At 49.1% G+C, this 17,588-nt stretch overlaps 6 protein-coding genes across 6 annotated transcripts; 3 read left to right on the forward strand and 3 right to left on the reverse strand.

Moving 5' to 3' along the window:
- The first annotated feature begins 1,671 nt into the window (after positions 1–1,671).
- Positions 1,672–5,330, forward strand: GGS22DRAFT_163212 (uncharacterized protein). Its single transcript, XM_047961330.1, has 4 exons — positions 1,672–2,358; positions 2,417–4,094; positions 4,152–4,666; positions 4,730–5,330. Exons 1-4 carry the CDS (start codon positions 2,354–2,356, stop codon positions 4,740–4,742), a joined length of 2,211 nt encoding a protein of 736 aa, XP_047819089.1. The 5' UTR covers positions 1,672–2,353; the 3' UTR covers positions 4,743–5,330.
- Positions 5,331–5,343: 13 nt separating this feature from the next.
- GGS22DRAFT_141022 (uncharacterized protein) lies at positions 5,344–6,441 on the reverse strand. The gene has a single exon (XM_047958734.1). It carries the CDS (start codon positions 6,234–6,236, stop codon positions 5,502–5,504), a length of 735 nt encoding a protein of 244 aa, XP_047819090.1. The 5' UTR covers positions 6,237–6,441; the 3' UTR covers positions 5,344–5,501.
- Positions 6,442–6,733: 292 nt separating this feature from the next.
- GGS22DRAFT_188547 (methyltransferase) lies at positions 6,734–8,024 on the forward strand (the record flags this gene model as incomplete). The annotated part of the gene is made up of 2 exons (XM_047964734.1): positions 6,734–7,040; positions 7,228–8,024. 2 exons carry the CDS (start codon positions 6,734–6,736, stop codon positions 8,022–8,024), a joined length of 1,104 nt encoding a protein of 367 aa, XP_047819091.1.
- A 62-nt stretch (positions 8,025–8,086) lies between these two features.
- Positions 8,087–9,459, reverse strand: GGS22DRAFT_141173 (tyrosine/serine protein phosphatase). Its single transcript, XM_047958736.1, has 6 exons — positions 9,281–9,459; positions 9,159–9,199; positions 9,012–9,087; positions 8,763–8,936; positions 8,556–8,691; positions 8,087–8,505 (listed from the first exon to the last, which is right to left on the reverse strand). Exons 1-6 carry the CDS (start codon positions 9,352–9,354, stop codon positions 8,149–8,151), a joined length of 858 nt encoding a protein of 285 aa, XP_047819092.1. The 5' UTR covers positions 9,355–9,459; the 3' UTR covers positions 8,087–8,148.
- Position 9,460: 1 nt separating this feature from the next.
- On the reverse strand, positions 9,461–13,564 carry GGS22DRAFT_200209 (heme peroxidase; the record flags this gene model as incomplete). Its single annotated transcript, XM_047966407.1, has 5 exons — positions 9,461–9,995; positions 10,057–10,333; positions 10,420–10,638; positions 10,691–13,313; positions 13,362–13,564. 5 exons carry the CDS (start codon positions 13,562–13,564, stop codon positions 9,862–9,864), a joined length of 3,456 nt encoding a protein of 1,151 aa, XP_047819093.1. The 3' UTR covers positions 9,461–9,861.
- Positions 13,565–14,632: 1,068 nt separating this feature from the next.
- On the forward strand, positions 14,633–16,969 carry GGS22DRAFT_141072 (uncharacterized protein). The gene is made up of 5 exons (XM_047958735.1): positions 14,633–15,011; positions 15,062–15,222; positions 15,275–15,303; positions 15,485–16,437; positions 16,489–16,969. Exons 1-5 carry the CDS (start codon positions 14,777–14,779, stop codon positions 16,842–16,844), a joined length of 1,734 nt encoding a protein of 577 aa, XP_047819094.1. The 5' UTR covers positions 14,633–14,776; the 3' UTR covers positions 16,845–16,969.
- The last annotated feature ends 619 nt before the right edge of the window (positions 16,970–17,588 follow it).

The raw sequence follows: 17,588 nt of genomic DNA on the forward strand, positions 1-17,588 counted from the left end.
GAGCCATACAGGAAGCATACAGGAAGCGTATACCAAAGGAAGAATGTCACAAGATAAAGACGGCCAGTGAAGATAATGCTGTCGTGTTCGGTGTGAGTTCTGGATCGAGATCATTGGAGGTCTGGGGGGCCTGCATCTACATCTCTGCCCTAACAACCCGCGCAGCGAGCGCCGAGCGGTGTGAACCAAATTTCCTTCTCTCCTACCTGCGTGCCATCAGCCCGCTTTAGCCCAGCCCCTCATCGTCCACTTATTTTTCGCTCTTCCCTTTTTGGATTATTTGTATACAGTACGGACTTCACTACGGGCTTCATACATAACAATAAAAAGCATCCGGACTTACTTGAGTTCTGCCTGTCCCAAAATCGGGTTTCCAAGGACGTTTAACAAGTTTAAGATATCGTCACTATTATTTTGGTTTTATTTCACTATCTCATCTGTATTCCTTGGTGTTTTCTTCTCTAGGTACCTACCTCTTTACTAGGTACTACTCTTCTTTATACTCTTACTACCTATATACTATACCGTACACGATCCCTTGCAAGGGAAGAATAGAGAGAAACACACCTGACCTGAGCAAAGAGTACATTATATTTCTGGTGTATCGATCAATGTACGTTGATATCTCTTTTTGTATTGTTCAGTTGGGGACTTGAAGTTGCATTTATTTCTCGGTAGTCATGTTATGTCATGTTATCAAACACAATCCTTTCTAAAGCCAAGCTAGTGCTGCTTGATGCTGCTACTACTGCTGCCACTACTACTGCTACTGCTACTACCACCACCATTATCACCATCACTACTCCTCAGCCCCCGTTCGGAGGTGGGATCTACATCACATCTTATGATGAAGGTTCTAGAGCTGGTGCCTACTTACATGTGCTCCGTAGTACGGGTACGTGTATGTGCTGTAATATACCTACCTAGGCATGTATGTGTGTTCTACTATGTAGGATGGATGTGTTATCCTTATGTGTGTGTAGGTGTAGGTACAGGTAGTGTGTTATGTATTAGTTTAGCAGCCATAGCAGCCAGACAGCCAGACAGCCAGAGCAGCTTAGCCCCCTTTGGCTTTTGGAAACGCCCCCCTCCTCTCCTGGGCTGTGTCACTCGTACCCCCGTCATTTACGGCTGCGTACTTTGTTCCCCCCTCGCTGACGACGGGATCGTAGGCTTTATTAGGTTATAGTGGCACTATTATAAGATCCCGACCTCCTTCCCTGTTTCTTGATCCTTCGGTCTCTTCTGACACACAATAAATAAGAAGATTGTGGTCGGACGTGCTTGGTCGGGTATGCGCTGTGTGATTTGACAGTGCACACCGTGGATTCTCGTTTTAGCCCTTTGAGGCGAAAACGACATTTCTTTTCGCATAAATATTTGCGGTGACATACCACTGCTACTAGGAGGTACTACTGCTACAACAACATCAACAATAACAACAACAATACTAATAACGACGACAACGGCGACGGAACCCACACCGTTTTCCTGTTTCGGAGTACTAAGAAAGGGTAAGTCTTGTCTCGTACCTTCCATTGGTTACATTGTATGTGTTTTGGAAAGAGAAAAAAAAAGGGTACCGGTTTATCGCATACATCTACGTACCTAAATCGAGTTTCGATTCACCCCGCTTCAATTCGCACCCAGCAGAGAGAGCATCCACTTTCTACACACTTGAAATTCCGCACAGATTGGAAGGTTTCGTTACCGGATAGAACCCAATTCGACCCCTTTGCGCCCAACTGATTCAGTCTCATTGGAAGATCGGGCAACGGACCCCCCCTAGACGAATTATCTACTGCCTAATTGTTCATGGGAGATATTTCTACTTCTACAAAATCACTTCTAAATTTCTCAAATCTTTCTTTTTGAATTGTTCCGCACAATCGCACAACTGCACAACCGCACAATCGCATCACCGCCACACTCATCACAGCACACTCTCACGAACACGAAATCTACTTGCAGATATTAACAACACCTTGCGATTACTATTTACTACTACATTCTCACATTTCACTACTTACTTGGCACTACTACACGTACACATAGAGCTACGCTAGTTTACTAACAACAATTGCCAATTATCAGAGACACGTTGGTTCCTTCATACTACTTACTCCCTGTTATTCGAAGCTTGGTGTTTATACGCCCGCGACAACAATAACACCAACAACGAATACGACGACAATTACGCAAAGTAACGCCGAGTTCAGGAAACTGAACTGTAACTCAATCTATCAACGAAACTCGAGGTTGGTAAATCGACTAGCTGCCGACCTCCCTTTGCTCCGACTTTCTAAGACAGGTCGTGGAGAGCAGAGGGTGTTTAGACAACAAATTATCACCAATGTCGTGAGTGGCGATAATTCCATGATATACCTGCCTGTTCGCCAATTGACCTTTCTTTAAGTAGTCGAAGGCAGTCGCAAACCCCGTATCCAAGCATACGCCATCGCAGCCACACCGGCCCTATCTCGGTCCAAGATAGCTACACCGACGAAGAGGACGAAAGACCTAGTGGTGGGTCGCACGATCAGGAAGACGACTGGTCGGACGAGTACAGCTCCGAGGAGGACGACGAAGACGATTACGAGGAGGACGACATAGACCCAGAGGACTCAGCTTCAACTCATCCCGCCGCAAGACGTCACCACCAGGAGGCTCGCGCCCCTGCACGTTCTGCCTCTCAACAGCACAGGAGCGTCGCACATAGACCACCTTCTAATTACGACCCTCGGCAACCGCCGAACACATCTACCCTGGATTCATCAGAGTACGACATTTACGCCCGGGGGGGTTATCCGGGCGGCCCGTATTACGGTGGTGCTCCGGGTGCCCCTGGTGGTCGTGGTGGGTACCAACAGAGCCACGTAGGGGGTTATGGTCACCCGTACGGTGGCAATGGACAGGTTGTGCCATATGGCCCCAACGCCAACTATCAAAACCCGTTCGCCCCCGCGCCCATGAATGGAAGCGGGGGTAACTATTTCCACAATGACCCCAGGTGGCCCCCGCCAGGTAACGAGATGATGCCCTTCGGCGGCGGTGGTGGTGGACAAAATTACTTCGGTGGTCCACCATATCCTCTACCTCATGGTATGGCACAGTATCAATGGACTCCTCCTCCGCCTCCACCAACTGATATTGGTCAACCACGAACCCCCGCCCCAGAGCCTCCACCAAAGGAAGACCCCGAAAAGGAGGCTATGAAAAAGAAATTAGCAGAGATTGAAGCCGAGCAAAAGAAGAAAGAGGCGGAAGCTAAGCAACAAGAGCTTGAGGCTAAAATTAGAAAAGATGCCGAATTGGCATTCCAACTTAGAATGGATCAAATGAAGAGGGAAGAGGATGCCCGAGCCGAAGAAAGGAAAATTGCCCTAGAGAAAGCGAAAAAGGAGATCGAGGAGGCAAAGAAGGCTGCAGAGATAGCAGCACGAGAAGCTATAGAGCAAGAGAGGAGGGCCGAGGCCGAGAGAAAGAAAAGAGAGCAGGAAGCGGTTGAACTAGCCGAGCGGAAAGCGCGAGACAAGCTAGAAGCCGAAAGGAAAGCCGAGGCAGAGAGGGCGAAAAGAGAAGCAGAGTCTTTAGCTCGCGCGGAAGCTGCTGCTCAAGCCAGAGTAGAAGCCGCCATCAGACAAGCGGAGGAAAAGAAGGAAAAGGCCGCGAAAGAGGCAGCTGAAGCGGCAGCACAGCGAGCGAAGTTTGAGAAAGAAGCTAAGGAGAAAGCTGAGTTCGAAGCTCGCAAGAAGGTCGAGGCTGAAGAGGCCGCTAAGGCTGAGGCCCTAAGGAAGGTTGCAGAAGAGGTGGCAAGGCAAAAGCGAATAGAAGAAGACGCGAAAATTAAGGCCGAGCTCGATGCCCGTAAAAAGCTCGAGGATGAGAAGAAAAAGGAGGAGGAAGCCAAAGCTGCCGAGGACGCCAGGAAGAAGGAAGAGGAGGCACTTAAGAAAAGACTAATAGAAGAAGCCAAGCAAAAGGCCGAGGAGGCGCAAAAGAAGAGTCTTGGTAAAGACAAGGCACCTATCCGATTCAAAGATGCCGTCGGGAGGAAATTCAGTTTCCCCTATCATCTATGCCAAACCTGGCAGGTAAGTAGCCAATTTATTTCCCTACCCAAGTACCACAGGCTAATGTATCTCATCTAGGGCATGGAAGAACTCATCAAGCAAGCGTTTATCCACGTCGATGTCATCGGTCCCCATGTACAAGCCGGGCACTATGATCTCATTGGACCAAATGGCGAGATCGTTCTCCCCCAAGTGTGGGATAAGGTGATTGAGCCGGATTGGGCTGTCACAATGCATATGTGGCCGATGGACCGTCCTATGCCCCCGGGGATGCCACGCCCTCAAGCCGGACCGGCAGCCCATATGGCTGGCCGGATGCAACCGCGGGGAATCCCGATGGCGGGCCATCGTCCGGCCGGAGGACCACCCCCTCCTCCTGCGGGTCACACCCCCGGTATGGGCATGGGCGGCATGGGTATGGGTGGCGGCATGCCTAGACCAGGTATGGCGCATCCCCAACCACAAGGTATACCTCCTGGTGTACAAGTCATAGGGGTCAACAAGCATCCCGGCAACAAGAAGCCGAAGGCAAAGTCGACCGGAGTGCTCGGTTGGATAGGAGGAGGTGCTGGAAAATCCTCTAAAACTAAGAGGTCAGTAACAGCGTCTCTTGCATATTGCGTTACTTAAACTAACTGGTCGGTTTACGATAGTAGGCCCAGACGATAAAGTTTCGTTCCCTGAGATGGTATTCGAAATACCGAGGCGATTCTTTTTCTCTTAATTCTACTCAGTGCCTTTCTTGTCGGAACACCAGCCCTCATCTCAGTCCAATTTCTCCTATTTCGTTTTCGAGGAGTTTTACGCGCTGGCCTTCGATAACTGATTCTGCATTATACCCCGGCTCGAGATGATATTCTCTTTTAAAGCGGCATTTGCGCAGGCTTTTCCTTCGAGCACCTATTATGGGCAAAGTAATAATCCAAGGCCAACTTTCACCACTTCGATACGGTAGACCTGTATAATTTTTGATTCCTACCGGATTTTGCATTTACGAATATACTATTTTTTGACATAGGATGATGATGTCTTTTTACGCCGAGAATGACGAAATGTACGAGAAGTGAGGACAAGTATATGGGGCATTTCTTCAAAATGGCGAGCATCTGCTTGAGACCTAACTAACCATATTCTCGGAAGGCGTCGTGATTGAGAAAGATTGGGCGAGACAAAGATACATCGGACTGATTTATTACATATCGAAATTAGGAGTTATTATAGGCTAGGTACTGAATTGAATTGAGAATTGAAACTTAATGTGCTCTTTTTAATATATGGTGAGATCAACTGTGATCCAAGGCTTCTATGTCTAAAATATGTGTACAATGTATCGTAGGTTTATGGCGTAGTAGCTCTTGTCCATTCGTGAGATGGTCTGTGAATCTATAGTACATCATTATATCGTATCGGCATTAACAGCATCGACCATCACCGCAAAGCTCCCACATCCTTCTTCTTCTCCTCCCCCTCCCCCTTCCCCGGCTCCCCTAAGATCCGCCTCGCCCGCTCGACAAACGCCTCCACCATCACCGGCGCCACCTTGTCCGCCACGGCCGAGCTCACGGCCATGTATACCGGGTTCGCGAACTGGTACTTGATGCTCAGCCGCACGTCGCTCCATCCGCTTGCCTCCTCCCCTCCTGCGGGCGATACCGTCCACCGCGTTACCAAGCTCTTGAATACCCCGCCGTCGCTAACGCCCCTGGTCCCTGGACCCGTGTCGCTGAGCCCGTGCTCCCGTAATGTGGATATGGGGATCAGCGTCCGCGCGTCCCCGCTTATTGCTTCGACTATTCCTAGGGACGGGATGCAGAAGACTCGGCTTGTGTATGTCTCTTGGAATCCGCCCCAGCCGGCGGTTAGGTCGGCGCGGGTGGGCCAGCGACGGGTGGCTGAGGGGGAGGAGGAGGAGGGGGTGGTCCAGTGGGTTACGCGCGAGGTTTGGCAGTAGGGGAGGAAGGTGACGTAGGAGTCTATGTCGGCGATTAGGTCGTAGAGATGGAGGTATGGGTATGGGAGACGCCGGGCGGCGGTTAGGGTTTGTGGTGGGGGGGAGGGGAGGGTTAGGAATGTTCGTCGTGGGTGTTGGTGCTTGGATTGGGGCTGCGGCCGTGGCGTGGAGAGGAGTCGGCGGGTTGGTGTTAGGGTGCGTGTTGTCGACATCGGGAGGGTGGAGGTTGAGATTCCGGGTCGGGTGGTAGGAGGAAGCGAGGTCGTGAGGTTGGTAGAGTCTATAAAGTCTATGATAGTTCCATTCTAACCGATTGAAACTTCTATTTCTCTAAGGCTTGAAACACAATGGGGAAATTTAGTGTGGTAATGAACGGCAACATGCGTGTAAATGCTGTTCAAAGAAATATGCGACAGTGACGTCTGGATTTAATAGGTCAGTGACAAAAAGGTCGCCCCGATTAGATTATCGATAAGGACTCAAGACTTGTCGTTATCAGATAAGCCACACCCTAAGCTCCGCCTTAAATTTTCCTATTTTTTTTTTTCATTCCCCTCCAAACTTTCTCATCTTCCTCGTCCACTTCTCCCATGAGCTCTAGGATTTACACCCAGTTCCTAGCATGCTAGGGAGGAGGCACCTCCAGTGGAAAAAGTGTAGGCTTGTGAAAGGCTATATCCGACAAGCACCCCCATTACGATCCTTCGCAATGGCTTCCGCGACAGTTGATCATGCAGCTGCTCCAGTTGATGAATTGTCGACTGAGGTTTCGGCTTTGACTGTGCAAGAGAAAGAGGCTGCCACAACCGAATTACCTCCGCACCGGAGCCATGATCCTAAGGCTAACACAAGGAGATACGATCCCTTTCAATTCGGACAGCGCGTCCTTCAGGAAGGCGATGATATCTTCGAGTTCAATGCCTGGGATCATGTGGAGACTGACGACGACTATAAGGAATACGCAGAACAGCAGTATGCTATGCAGCGGGAGTCGCCAGTCTCCGACTTCGATAAAAGTGAGTCGATATTCTCTTTCCATTACTTTCTTAGTGTTGTGATGATACCCCAAAATGCATAGTTCATCTGAATTTCTATGATGACCAATTTACATAAATTCTTTCGCTCCCATCTGACTCACCGTACCTACCCAACTTCGATCATACAATCTTAAGTTGAGGCCGCTGCTAACAAGCTCGATTGCAGATAGATTCAACTCGGACCCTGCAAAGTGGTGGAATCTCTTTTATAAGAATAACACTGCTAACTTCTTCAAGAATCGCAAGTGGTTACAACATGAGTTTCCCATCCTTGCCAAGGTTACAGCTGAAGATGCCGGTCCGGCCACAATCCTGGAAATAGGTGCTGGTGCCGGCAACACTGCATTCCCCATCTTAGCCAACAACAAGAACCCCAAGCTGAAAGTGCATGCTTGTGACTTCTCCAAGAAGGCCGTTGAGGTAATGCGTAGTCACGAAGAGTATAATACCGACTTCATGCAAGCCGACGTATGGGATGCCGCTAGTGAGGAGCTCCCTCCTGGTCTCGGAGAGGGCAGCGTAGACGTTGTCTTCATGATCTTCATATTCTCAGCCCTGTCCCCGAAGCAATGGGAACAAGCCGTTCGGAACGTTCATCGGGTACTCAAGCCAGGCGGCGAGGTTTGCTTCCGCGATTACGGCAGAGGTGATCTAGCACAGGTCCGATTCAAGAAAGGACGATACCTGGATGAGAACTTCTATATTAGGGGAGACGGCACGCGAGTTTACTTCTTCGAGAAAGAAGAGCTCGAACAAATATGGTCCGGCGCACCGACAGTTAATAGAGAAGGAGCGGAGAGTGAAGAGGTGACCGCCTCTGAAGAATCAAAGACGAAACTAGTAGCAGAAGAGGCTTTGTTTGATATAGAACAGCTCGGCGTCGATAGAAGGATGGTGGTAAATAGAGCGCGGCGGATTAAGATGTACCGCTGCTGGATCCAAGGCCACTTTCGAAAGAAATAAAGAATATCTCGTCTAACGCATTACCCCCGTCCGATATGTGATCTAGCATTTCGCTATCCCACTTAGCATATGATAAGAAGGTGGTTACCAATGTTACGGCACCATCGTTCCCCCTCTTACAGGACTACGCACCCAGTACCTCAACAAGCCGCTGTCTCTCGGAAGCATCAAATCCTACGCTATCCAGGTACCCCCCGATACCGCCATACTTAACATCTATATGCTCAGCCACTCTCTCCACGAATTCCGGAGATACGTCCCCCCATTCAGCAGTCAACCCAATCTCCCTGATCTCCTCAAGTCGTGACTCCCGCTCGGATGAAAGACCCGCGCGGGTGAGCATGTAGTCATGGTCTATCGCGGAGGCGGGCACAGAGAGGACCATGAGGACTAGCGCGATTATTACGCCTGTCCGGTCTTTACCCTGAGTGCAGTGTACCAGGAGGGGCGTGCTGGAGGGGGCGATGATGATCCGGAGGGTCTATGGTGTGTGAGAGATGGGCATTTGTGTGTAGGGGAAAGACAACTTACATCGGCGATCTCGACGCCAGACTGGTCGATGGTGACGAGTCCGAGTCCGACGAGGCCCCGTGGAAGGAGTATTTCCCGGCTTATGAGACTGATGGCTTGCATTCGGTAGCGGAAGAGGAAGAGGAATATTAATTTACTATGGGATATGTTAGTTAGGTACTTGGTATAAAACCAAGCCCCCGGGGTTTCATGTGCAGAAGGACTTACAAGTAGTTCCACCACGATAACTGGCTCACGAGGAACTTTTCGAATCGCCGGCCTGTTATCTTGATCTGCTGGTATCGCACACCGGGGATCTGGGCGGACTCCGATGTGGCGTTTGGTTCTGATAGATTGGTCTGAGAGGCTTGGCGTTTCTCGGCTTGCCTTGCATGCTCGGTCCTGTTGGGGTATTAGCTATACACCTATGTATTGTACCTTCCCAACAGGCGGTAATACGCCTGTGGCATTGCTTACTTGGTCCGGAGATCCACGACCGTCTTGATGCCAAACTCATCTCTGAGCCTCTTGCGGTCCTCAGGGGACGCCTCGTCTATGAATTAAGTGTGAGCTTGCTAAAATCCTTATAAGATCAAATGAATTGTAAGGAGTCGTTGCTCTCACCTGGTCGTGCGGATCGGTACAGTACGCCTTCTCGAACTAACCTAAACCGATCGTTTAATTCTATCCAACCCAGATCTTACGATCTAATAAGGAGGTTGGGATGGGTATAAGTTTTATCTCACTTTCGACCGAGATGATCGTTGACCGTCTTCCCGACGTCCCGGAAGTTAAGGATGTTGTCGAATACGACTGACATTTTATTATATCGGCACTTAGGTGAATATTAATAAATTGCTCATCTGACGAGTGCATTCTCAATCATTTTTTATAGAGCAGCATCTTACTGAGCGTGGCTACGCATCGATAATACATGCATTTATATGGTAATTTGTATACGGAAAGAAGTACCGCAGATGCCTCGGCTTACGAGAGTGGCAGAGTCAGGTGACCTGCCCACTGCATAACCCTGGTTTGGTCGCTAAAACGGAATATTTCCACTACTCTGTCATCTACAACTCCATAGATATACCTAAACAAGAATCGGAACCTCATGATATAGGATGGCTCCTATCATTCATGCAAGTGTCACGTTGAGGAAGATCGAGATAATGGCATGAATAAGTCCATGAGATTTTGATTTATTTTGGTTTTACCTCCCCTGAGTTAAATGAAGGGATAGTTTCCAAATTACCTCGACGCGTACTTAAACGAACTCAGTTCCCTCAACTATAAACCTATTCCATGCTCAGCCAAGACCAGAGGTTCAAGAAGATTTCAATAAATCAGCCTTGCGCTTCTGGATCGTGTGGTAATACTGGAGCAAACCCGGAGTCGTGCTCGGCTGCTCCTGGCCCTGGTAATTACCCAGTCCTCGGCCGTTGAAATGAAGTTTCCAGGCTGTCGAAACGTTAGGACTACTGGAATTATAATATACTACTTTTTATAAGGGCGAACTTACTACTAGCTTCGAAGCAGAGGTAGGACCAACTGTCGTTGAGGTAGGTTGTCTCGGTGCCCACCTTGATCGTCTTCACCTTACCCATCTCGCCCGGTGCGGGACGCAGTTCCTTGAGATCGGCCGCAAGCTTCACCATTCCGGTGATGAAGGATCGTGCTATCTCCTTAGCAAGGCATTCGTGCTGGCCGTAGCTGAAAGATGTGACCGAATCTGTTTGACGGTGCGGGTCAAAGTCGTGGGCGTTGGGGACCTCCGCTGGGTTACGTCCGGCCTCGCCCTTTGGTATGATCAGTAACTTTTCTCCTATCTCATATTTCATAATACAAGTAAAAAAAAGACAGTGCTAGTGCATTGGAAACTTACGAGCAACATAACCACGAGATTGCCTGGCTCGATCGTCTTTCCTTCGAGCGTAGCCGGCTGCGTTGCGACTCTCATGTTGCGCTGCGTGCTGGTGAGACGCTGAGCCTCGACTACGTAGGCATAGATACCCGCGTCGTCGTTGTTCTTAGCGAGTGTCTGGACCTCACTCCAGATATGCTCATTCTCCTTGCGGAGGAAGAACTCCATGACTTCGTAGTACTAGGAAAAGATTAGCATGACAGTTCATTTTCGCTTTGTCGCTGGTACTCACCGCAGTAACTGGGACGCCGATGCCGCCGAAGGCATTGAGCCACAAGGAGTCGGTGACTTTCTCGGCCGAGTAACCTTGTTCTAGCAGCTCATGGACGAACTTGTAGCCGCAAGAGCGTAGCGAGCCCTCCTTGAGACTACGCTTCCGGGAGAAGTCATTGACTACATTAGAGCCTAGGCTGAATAGGGTGCCGTGACTATGGGCTACCTCATCAACCAGCTTGCGTGTCGACTCAATGACCGCCTTAGCTCCCTCCTGCGCGCGACGGCGGCGGTTCCAGGATTGCGCCGGATCAGTATTGTTCACGCCCCATGTACGAATGTCGAGAAGCTGCCCGTACAATTCGGCGACTCCGAGCGTTCCACTCGGGTTCTCATCCGTGCGTAGATCGAAATAGAACAGGTCGGCGAGAAGTTGCGTGTTCAACGGGATAGCAACGTCGCGGATCAGATCGATTTGATCCAACCCTTCCTTAAGCTCGAATCTCTCCTTCTCGATTAGCTGAAAGCCGACGCGCTGCACGAACTCCTTGATTGCGGTTTGCAGGTTCGGGATCTTCTTGATCGCATTCAGCGCGACGGTGCGATCGTCAAAGTTACGCTGCTCATCACCTGCTAACATGTACCAGCCAAAATCTTTCTTGCCTGGGAATAAGATGTTTAAGGGTTGAAGCCAGGGTACTACATATTGCTTGGGTTGACCGAGCGCCTGTTTGATGGCCTCACTAGTCATGATCACGACGGTCTTTCTTGGGGCCGCCGGGTCATCGAGAGTGTACTGGTCTATGGTCCCAAGCTCTTTGGCGATATTCTCGTTTGCCTTCTTGGTGTACATTGGCTGCATCACGGCTACCGAATTAAAGGGGAACCAGCCGGGAACACCGCGTTGAATGAGCTTGTACAGCATCGACCCGCCTAGGGTCTTGTTGTCGGACTGTACCTCGTTGTAACCCCAGCTTGTCAGGTTTGAAACTGTGTAATCGAGAGTATTGAACCTATCTGATCGCACGAGTGTGACAGCGTCAGACAGAACGGCTCGGCCAACTGAGTAGGTGGGTGAGATTCCACATCCTGCGTTCCGGATTGGTTTGGCATCTTCGATCATCAGACCCGGGTAGAGCTCTACCATGTCGGGGTCAGTGTACAGTTTCTCAAGGATTTTGGCGATCTCTGGTTCCGAGTTGATGTCGGTGAACTTTTCGTATCTCTTAAGTCCAAAGAAATCCCGGAACTCGTTCAACGATGCAACCTGCCACTTACGGGCCTGGTTGATACCCAAAACCTCGATGATCTTAAGCGCCTTCGGGATAGTACGGGCACCGAACACGCCGGCAGGGTCCTCCATCCCCTCCTTAAGAATGCGTACAAGATCCTCGTTCTTGAACGTGCCGTCATCCTGGCGCTTCAGACCGTCAAACGTGCGCTTACTAGGATCCTTATCAATCCTCTGCTCAAATCTGAGCAAGGCTAGGCCGAAATCTTCTAAACTAACGGTCGATAGGTCCTTTACTTCTCCTTTGTCGAAGAGGCTATAAAAGAAGTCGTTCATCCAGCGCTCGTCTTTCTTAGAGATGCACGAATGGAACCTGTACAGCAAGTTGAACTCTGCGCTGACTTGGTTACCGACGCCACGTGGAGCGCCTTCGCCGTCGAATGCTTTGATTTCGACACGAGGGTCTAAGGTCCAGTCGCTGCTAGAGTGATGTGTGTTTGTGATAGCGCGGAGGTAGTCGTGTAGGGATATGTTGACGTACAACCCGCCGACGACTAAACGAGCTACGTTGAAGAGATCGTGGTCTTGTCGAGCAACAGCTCGGGCCTTCTCCTCTGGAGTAGCTCCATCCTTTCCATCACATTCAAGTGTGAACCGACCATTCTCATTGATCTGCAGCAAGATATCGCAGACGTAGTTATGGTAGCGGCTGTAGAGGACTAGCATGACGTTGACTCCCGCGGGCTGCCCGAGTAGACGTTTCTCATGGAAGGTGTCGGGCTTTAGCTTACCCCCTTTCATGGTACGGATCTCCAATTGATCCTTGAGGGACGAGCCATATAACGGGGCTAGGTCAAGATACGACGACGTGTCGGACCTGTTAGGGTCTGTGCGATTCGTACGGAAAATGTCGTGGATGATTATGGACGCATGGTAGAAGAACATGGCTGAGATGCCAGCTGGGTTCTCTATGAAATGCTGATCATCGCGAGCCATCAATAGGTCGAATAGCAGACCCGGATCAGGCTTGACACCGTGAAGACGTTTGGTGTTCCTAACTGTCTTAGCATAAGGGGCACCGGCCCTTCCTAGGTTTGGTTGGATTGGATTGTTATAGCTTCCATCAGGCGTCCGGTAGTGGTGAAGGCCATCGGGTGCTTGGGGGACATGTTCGCGCAGGGTGACATCGCTGTCTGGCACCTTAAACTCAATAGAGTCATAAGTCTTGGGGTCGGGTTTCTGTGACTCTTGCGGGTTGACAACCTCATACTTGACATCGCCGCCGAGGTAGCTTAGAGGTGGATGTTGAAGATTATCCCAAAGGGTGTCGATGAGCTTGTTGGTGAGCTGGGTTCTGATGTCTGAGTCGGAGGGAAGAGAGGTAAGGATGCCGATTAACAGCTCGGTGTTTCTGTTTCCTCGTTAGGGCTGCTTCGTCTGAAACAATGCTTTCGCTTACCCCTTTTTGTCATCAAGAGGTCCCTTTGACACTAACTCCTGGAGAAGGCTAGCGATCTGCTTTGGAGACGCCTCTTTCCGAATGCCACTGCAATCCTTCAAGATGTCGTTTGCAAGCTTCAATGGATCAGCAAAGATATTAGTATCCTTGTCGTCATCCCCATACTTCTCACCGGCCTGATACTTCGTTTCAAAACTAGACATGATTTATTCTATAATTCAGTCTCGTCCATATGAAGAAGACAAAACTACCTAGGTAAGTACACAATAATACGAAAAAAATTATGACCATCGCTATATATGCCCGGCTCTGCTCGCCATATCGACAGGTGAGTGCGGGGGGTCGACTAGCACTCGTCTCTCGTATCCTATCCGACAGCACAGCATGCCATCTTCTCCCTTCCTCTCGATCCTCCGCAGGAAGGACGTCGGTGGCTGCAGCGTTCTACTATGTTCCAGCTCTTGATTCACATATTGAAAGACGCCACTGAAACCTCATGTGCCGAAACAGAATAGAACATGCCTTAACGAGGGCTAAGAAATCATATAACAGCCAATTGGATAAATCGTATTAGTGTTCACGACGTCTTCATTAAGACCGGCGACCGCATGGCCAGATCTACACCGGTACGGAGAAGGGAGGAGGAGGCTCCAGTCGGTAAGAATAAATGAAATTTAATTACTGCAGGTGGCGTCTAAGAGCTGCTGAAAACCAATATGTAGTCATCATATTGCCGATGATTGGCTGGTTCCGTTTACCCCAGACTACTAAAGCAGCTATGGGCAGCGGTCAAACGCATTCTTTGCGTTACACAACGTTATATTGATGCGGGCGTTCATATAAATCTTGCTCATGTGAGTGGAAGTGGCTTGCTTTATAGCAGCTGGAAGATCCGCCGAGAAGCTAATTTCGCCGTCCCCGAGAGCGGATGAGGGATACCGGAACGGCTGGATGCTTACCTAGGTACATATCGGAAGAGTCTGTAAAACGTGTGGCGGTCTGAAATATCAGACGGGGAAGCGATAGCTAGAGACACTCAGCTTAACAATAGTATTGTTTTTGCTCTAATGCTACGGGGATGGCGTACAGCATACCCGTTAGATAGTGTTGCCGATCAGAGGGCGATTGACGATGGTGTCTCACAGACACATCATTGATTACGAGGAACAAGCAAAAAAATTGATTGGCTGAAGCTTGGCCGTCGTGCTCAGCATGGAGAAAATTCGAAGCAACGTTGGAAGGGTGGCCGGGATTTGAAAATCTGTAGTACATTTAATAAATGTAGTGGTGAAGCATTTAATGGATATATTCTTACCTAGGTACCTGCTTACTTGCCGAACTGCGAAAGTCTTTGACTTTGGATATTCAATGTGCCTCCTCTCAGTCAGAGAATATACCATACCTTTGCCGACAACATGCCTTCAGCCAGCACTAGTTTCCTCCATGGCGAGGACATAGAACCCAGTCCTCAGCACACGGAGAATGGTGCTGCTGATGCGAACTCAACCGGAGACCGGGAGCCTAAGAAACTCATTTTATGTTTCGACGGCACCGGAAATTCGTTCACCGGATCGAACGCAGACACTAATGTGGTCAAGATCTTAAGTGCTTTGGATCGTAATGATCCTCACCAATTCCATTATTACCAAAGTGAGTACCTTTTCTATTGTCGGATGATTCGCTTCTTATGAATTCATTAGCTGGTATTGGTACGTACGATGCCAACGACACTTCGGTCAACAAGTCATGGTTTGGCGAGCTACGGAGCTCCATCTCTCAGACTATCGATCAAGGAATTGGTACGACTTTCGATGTGCACGTTATGGCCGGGTATCGGTTTCTCATGCGTTACTATGACCCTGTAAGTAACCTCCTTAATAACGTGACGCTTCTACCACTTACAGTATACAAAGGGTGACAAGATCTACATGTTTGGATTTAGGTGAGTATTCTAGGGCTCCTTGCTTTTTTTTGCTTTTTTTCCATGATTTGTTTCGATGCACTCGGGCGAGCTAGACTATGTAGATAGTCATTAGCTGTCTAGATAGTGTTCGAGCATCTCTAGGCACCGTCTTCTCTAGAGCATTCCAGAAAAGCGTATTCTAACATGTAGCGTGATACAGTCGTGGTGCTTTCACGGCCAAGTTCCTAGCACGCATGATCAACACTGTGGGACTTCTCTGCAAAGGTAATGAGGAAATGGTGCTCTTCGCGTATAGGCTTTATCAGCGCTACCTAGCAGGCGAAACCGATAATTTCCAGAAGGGAACCAAGACGGCTAGCACAACCGGTGGCGAAACTGAACCATTATTGAATGACATTGACGCCGGGGACGACGCGGACAATACGGACGATAGCCACCACCACAAACACCATAAGCACAAGCACCAGATGGCCCGTGACGAAATCACGGCATTCAGTAGCACATTCTGCCGGAAAGAACGGAGAATCCACTGTGGGAAGGTAGAAGAGATCAATATCAAAGTGTACTTCCTCGGGATCTGGGACTGCGTGAACTCGGTAGCGATCCTAGAGCGTAAGACGCCGGTGCCTGTGCCGGTAAGAGGTACTGCACAGTTTGTTCGGCACGCTGTCGCAGTTGACGAACGCCGCGTTAAGTTTAAGGCTGCACTTCTCGCGCAGGATATCCGCATCTCGAACCCCCACGACGAGGAAGATATAAAGGAAGTCTGGTTTCCGGGATGCCACGGTGATGTCGGCGGCGGCTGGCCCGCTACCATTGGCCATCCGCTTGACAACAACGAACATATGACCATCTGGCAACGCATCAAGAACTTCTGGACGACCCGAAAGGCTAAAGAACCCAGCGGAGATGTCTCCAAGGACCCGTTCCAGATGAGCGATATCCCACTAGCGTGGATGATACGAGAGCTTGAGCTGGTAGGAGAGAAAGACCCGCCTGCAGCAGTCAAATGGTCTACGGGAGTCAACGGTTTCAAGAAACGGTTCAGCAAACAGAAGAACAAGGACCAGGCATTGAAAGGGTTCATGCACGATTCGCTGCGGTTCGGCTATGGAACGGGCTTCATCGGCGTGTTGCTTTGGAAGTTCATGGGTAAGAATATTTCCACCATTCTGCAGGTGCCGGCATTGCTAATTCGAATAGAATGGATACCATTGATCACTCGCTGGGAGCTTGATCACAGGAAAAACGAGTGGCTCAACGTCCGGTTCCCGCTCAATAAGGGTAATACTCGTGACATCCCACACGACGTCGTCCTACACGAATCGCTGCTCTGGCGCTTGAAAAACGACCCTACTTATCGACCGAAAAATAACCACGGCGGATCATTGCCGCCATGTCTAAAACACGATATCCAGGTCGTGCTTATCGATGACAAGCCACAGAAATTGACAGATATCGATGCTGGAATAACTGCTTTCGAAAGCTCTAAAGGCCATGATCATGAGTTTCTCTATCATAATACATATAGGCTCCTGAAATCGGACGATGCTGATTGAGTCCGGTCGGAGTGAGCGAATGAAGTGAGGGATAATAGTGTAGGAGGAAAGGATGGTATCATCCCAAGCTGCCGGACAGCCGATTACCTACCTACATGTAGGCAGTGTACGGGTAGTAATTTCTTAAGGGTAATCTCTTAAATAATAATTTATCGATAATCCGAGGGCTAAAAACTGGACTGCCGACCGTACCTACCTACAAATGGCAATCTATTCAAGTTATCCTTACCGTATATAGTTAAGTAGGTCTCACAAGGTATAAGCATGTAACTTACTATATGTATCTATTGTAGGACAATGACGTAATGGCCAACCTTTCAAAGCCTCAGATGATGAACACAATAATGAATCAACAATGGGTGAAGCAACACAGCGATAACTCGTATTACCTTAAGCATACTAGGTAGTGATATCCCTGCCTTACATATGTACAAAGAGATACATATGTATATGTACCTATCTAGGTCCTACATAGCCTGCCAGCCTACTTCAAGAAACAGTAAACCAAAACCATATTATTATTCAATGTTCTTTCAATCCACTCAATTGACTCTTAAACATGAACTATTACCTTCTCACCTACATCGAATACGGGCTATCCTCCAATGTTATCTAGTATCTCAGATCGTCGTCGTATAATTGAGCTAGCGATGCTTAGGTGGTTTATAGAATCCGTTAGCCCATCATAACTATTATCATAACTACATCATTCCACCTTAAAATCCTTAAATACTATAATTATTT

This window comes from Annulohypoxylon maeteangense (genome assembly GCF_022496945.1).
Source record: "Annulohypoxylon maeteangense strain CBS 123835 unplaced genomic scaffold GGS22scaffold_8, whole genome shotgun sequence".
NCBI classification, from domain to species: Eukaryota; Fungi; Ascomycota; class Sordariomycetes; order Xylariales; family Hypoxylaceae; genus Annulohypoxylon; species Annulohypoxylon maeteangense.